The sequence below is a fragment of the Thermobia domestica genome, chromosome 7 (assembly GCF_964235325.1).
Source record: "Thermobia domestica chromosome 7, izTheDome1.hap1.1, whole genome shotgun sequence".
Lineage (NCBI taxonomy): Eukaryota > Metazoa > Arthropoda > Insecta > Zygentoma > Lepismatidae > Thermobia > Thermobia domestica.
This window is the reverse complement of record NC_137460.1, coordinates 77,575,438-77,580,039: the sequence shown is the minus strand read 5'-3', so window position 1 is coordinate 77,580,039 and position 4,602 is coordinate 77,575,438. Positions and strand designations below refer to the sequence as shown.

General features: G+C 33.7%; 1 protein-coding gene across 1 annotated transcript; it reads left to right on the top strand.

Annotated features, from left to right (window-relative positions):
- Positions 1-3,672: 3,672 nt before the first annotated feature.
- On the top strand, positions 3,673-4,076 carry LOC145688896 (histone H3, embryonic-like). The gene is given in 3 exon segments (XM_081763061.1): positions 3,673-3,788; positions 3,790-3,988; positions 3,990-4,076. Coding segments are annotated over 3 exon segments (402 nt in total).
- Positions 4,077-4,602: the final 526 nt, after the last annotated feature.

Below are 4,602 nucleotides of genomic sequence, written 5' to 3'. Positions count from 1 at the left end.
AATGATAGCTCCAGGATATTTTAAAGTTCTTTTTGTTCTCTAATATATTATTTAAGTTAAAAACTCAATTTTCGACCTCTAATTTATTACTTTAAAAATTTGACTTCTCGTGTAGTTCAAAGAAAATACTTTATATCCAAAGCTAAGATAAAACAATATTAGGTTTGATCAGTTTGGTTTTAGAAAGAACACGAGAACGCGGAAACCAATACCTACATTAATGTAATTGATAGATGATAGAATTCGCGTAAGGAAAACAGCATAAATTGCATTTATATTCTTAGTGAAAGCATTTTGTAATGTAGAATAGTCCAAAATGTTTTAAGATTCTCAAGGAATCAGAAATAAGCTATAAGAAGCAAAGAATAATACAGAATTTGTACAAAGAAATGACGACAGCACTTAAAACAGGAGGAACAAGAGTAATAATTCAAAATAAAAGTCGGGGAGAAGATCCCCATTGTCATCAATTACGTTTAACTTCTATACAGAGCAAGCAGTAAAATAATAATAATAATAATAATAATAATAATAATAATAATAATAATAATAATAATAATAATAATAATAATAATAATAATAATAAGGAACACTCACAGCCTAGGAACAACTATTCATGGATAGGAAACACGCACGCTTAGATTTGCGGACAACATCGTGCAGTTGAAAGACAATGAAAGACAAATAGGTCTAAATGAAGTGCATGAGATACTTAGCAGCGAACTCAACATGAAGATCAACAAGAGGAAAACAAAAGTAATGAGATGTGCTAGAAAAGAAACAAGAAGAAAAATGAATATCATAATATGAAATCCCTGGTGGAAGAAGTACAGAACTTCTGTTATATAGGAAAAACAAAAAAGCGATTATAGATTCAAATCAGATGAAAGATTGAGAATAGCTCAGGAGAAGAAGGCATTTAAAGAAAAATAAAAGATTCAGGTGCGAAATATTGACATAGACCTGAAGAAAAGGCTGATAAAAGGAAATGTATGGAGTATGGCGTTGTTTGGATCTGAGGCATGACCTCTAGGAGATGATTAAAATAAAAACAGCGAATGTTTTAAATTAGATAAATATATAAGGTATCAAATGAAGAAAAGTGATGAAGATGATAGTAGAAGAAAGGAGTATGCTGAAGACGGTTTTCGAAAAAAAAAAAAAAAAAAGAGATGAAATGATTGAACACATTATGAGACATAGACGACTCTCCTATTGTCTATGGAGGGAATGCCAGAACGAAAAATACCAGAGGGAGAACATGGTTGAAATATACGTACCGAGTAATAAAATATATAAAGAAGCAAAAATTTTGGCTAAGATCGGGAACAGGAAAGAATTGTTTCAAGCTAATCAAGATATTGATGACTCGAGAAAAAGAAGAGAAACGCTCAGATAGGGAAGAATATAGAGGTCCGTCAAGCCAATCAAGGGAATGCTGATCCAAGAAGAAGAAGAAGAAGAAGAAGAAGAAAAAGAAGAAAATGGAGACTCAAATAGGATAGAACCGAGAACTGTGTCAAGCGAATCAAGAGATTGTCAACTCAAGAAGAAGAAGAAGAAGAAGAAGAAAATTGTCTGAAACAAGGATGTTACAAAAAAAAGAGGATCTGCCCATATGTATCTTCATCCTATTAACTCAATGAAACCAAAAGACAACCGAGCATCGGCACGTTTAATTGGCTACTCTCGTTTCTGCTATCGTCTGATTGGCTACTTTTGTTTCCGCCATGAATGTTGGCTCAAAACATTGCGATCTTACTGGGCAGAGTGGGGTTTCGAAACTGTGACGTATGGCTTCAAGATTTTGTTGTATAGGCAAATCCTCTATTTTAAAACATGATTGGTCTGAAATGTTGCTCTCGCTACAAAAAGGAATAAACCATCAGTGCGAGTATTTGTGGTCCTTTGAGTTTAAAAATGCATTTGATAGATAGACCTGACCTGATGAGTATTTCACAAGTATTGGCTAAATTTCATCTTTTTTTTTTTTTTTTTTTTTTTTTTTTTTTTTTTTTTTTGGTAAAAGTACTGAAAATAATTTGAAATTATTTTGTTTGTAATACTAACAGAATTGATCTTCAACTATAGCAATCGGAAGTAGTGCAGGCAGGTACTACTCAGAACTCCTGTAGCAGTCGGCAGCAATGAAGGCGTTAATTCACATTGGTTTAAAATGTTCGTTTCAATATTTTCAAACGTCGGTACCTGTATTGATAATTGAGGTACTTTATTTCACAAAAGAACGACTAAACAAGTCCATTTAAAATCTTCTTGTCTTTAAAAAATCCCTTTATATAATAGCATATAACATTAGAACATTGGTTACTTCCCTCTTGTAGCTTTCTGAAAGCTCTGGTCTCCCTGAGGGCGGTTGTTGGTCTTATGTAGTGACTAGTTCTTAATCTTATGGCTTCTTTGATAGCTGGAAACAATTTCATGTCTATATCTATGTTACGCACGTCGATCAAATCACTTCCTCTGACATTTACTATTAAACGGAGGAAAGTTACAGCGGCTTTTCCGTATTCTGAGCTACAACGATAAGACTAACCATTTTTATGAGATGAAAAATCGTTTTTTTTTCTTTTATTTTTATTTTTTTCTTATGCGACGCTAAAGGGGAAAAAATCTTGTTCTCGCTCAGACGGTTGAAATAGTACGACGCTTGGGTTTTATATTACCTATAATAAAAGCTTGATCTCCGGAATGTGTATAAAAGGAAAGATAATTATATTTTTCTTCAGAAACATAGTTTACCTGCAGGAAAATAACAAGACAATACCACGCTAGAATGAAAACAGTCTAGTACTAATGTAAAACCAGTTATTGTACGAGTTAAACGCAATTAAGTTCTTAAATAACAGCAGCAGATCCAAATTATGAAGGAAATCTTTATAGAATAGACTCCGTGGTTATATTACCATTTTGTTTAAGACTTCCACAACAATAATAGGATAACAAGGTCTTGCAGAGTACCGAGAGATATTGCTTTATGTATTTCAGGTGTAGTTTTTCACTTTGGGGAGATTGTAACAACTCTATTTTGTTTTCACAGTAATGCCATTTAGTAGACATGGCTGAATGGTCAGGTGAACAATGTGGAGTTGCAGTAAAACTAGTTTACGAACCGGTTTGTCCGCTCACAAGCTGCAAGACGAGAGTTCAGACGTCACTTTCAAGTCATCATGTTTAGGTTTCGTCAGCTCACGCAATCAACACTTAGATTGAGAATTTTGAGAGAACAGGCTCACTACTAAGAAAGCTTCAATAATAATAATAATAATAATAATAATAATAATAATAATAATAATAATAATAATAATAATAATAATAATAATAATAAAACTATTCAAACATCGGAAAGTCGAAGTTCTCACAGTCGATACCACAGCGTTATGAACGTCAACGTGTTGTTTCGTTGGGTTTCTGACACCGCTCTTTGGGAGGAATATTGTACCTAGAGTTACATTTCCATTAAATCGAGATGGTTCAAGAACTGAAAACTTAAAATTTGAACAGTTATATATTTGGAGAACAACTCTTAGGTAAAATGGAGGAAAGTGAAAGAATTAACGGAAGTAACGCTAATGCCTCTGATAAAAGATACCCTTCCTATATTCAATATTTCTAGTTGCAGTAGGTTATTTGAAAGAAATCGGGACAATGAGAATGGCAAGTACCAAGCAGACAGCTATGAAATCTACTGGAGACAAAGCTCCTAGGAAGCAGGTTGCTACAAAAATTGCAAGAAAAAGTGCTCCTGGTACCGGTGATATTAAAAAGCCATTACACGCCCGGTATTGTAGCTCTGAGAGAAATTCGTCGTTACCAGAAGAGGACAGAATTGCTTATCCGAAAGCTGCCCTTCCAATGACTCGTTCGTGAAATTGCACAAGATTTCAAGACATATCTTCGCTTCCAAAGCTCAGCTGTCATGGCTTTACAGGAAGCAAGTGAAGTTTATCTTATAAGGATTTTTGAAGATTACCAACCTGTGTGTTCACGCAAAGAGGGTCACAATTACACCTAAGGACATCCATCTTGCATGCCGTATTCGTAGAGAACGTGCATAAGTTTTAAACTTTGGGGTTTACTTGAATTTGTAATTGAGCTTTCTATATTAATTAGAAAGCACTGAATCAAACAGAACTATTTAAAAGCATATCTGTATGTGAGGTAACGAGAAAAATGGCCTTAAAGTTAGGATCTTCAACTTCTGCTTATACCAGTGGTAGAAATGACTACGATTGGAAACATTTCTATTTGCACATTTTAAAGTAACTTGATTTGTTGATATGTTCATTGTATTCAACATTCTGAAATCAGTATAAAAAGAAAAATTATAAATTTATCCACGAGTGGACACTTTTTACCAGTCGCATTATCGATAGTTCTTTCGTGCAAAATCTATGAATAGCAAATGAACTATACTTTCATTTGAATGGGTGTGTCTTTCTCTTCTTCTTCCACTCTGCCTTTTCCCGCTTACACAGTATCGACATTTTTGATGATTTGCTTACACCTTGCTTGGTTCCAAACATGATTCCTTTTCTTCGAAGTATGAAGTTAGACAATCTATTCATCTTTTTTTTTTTTTTT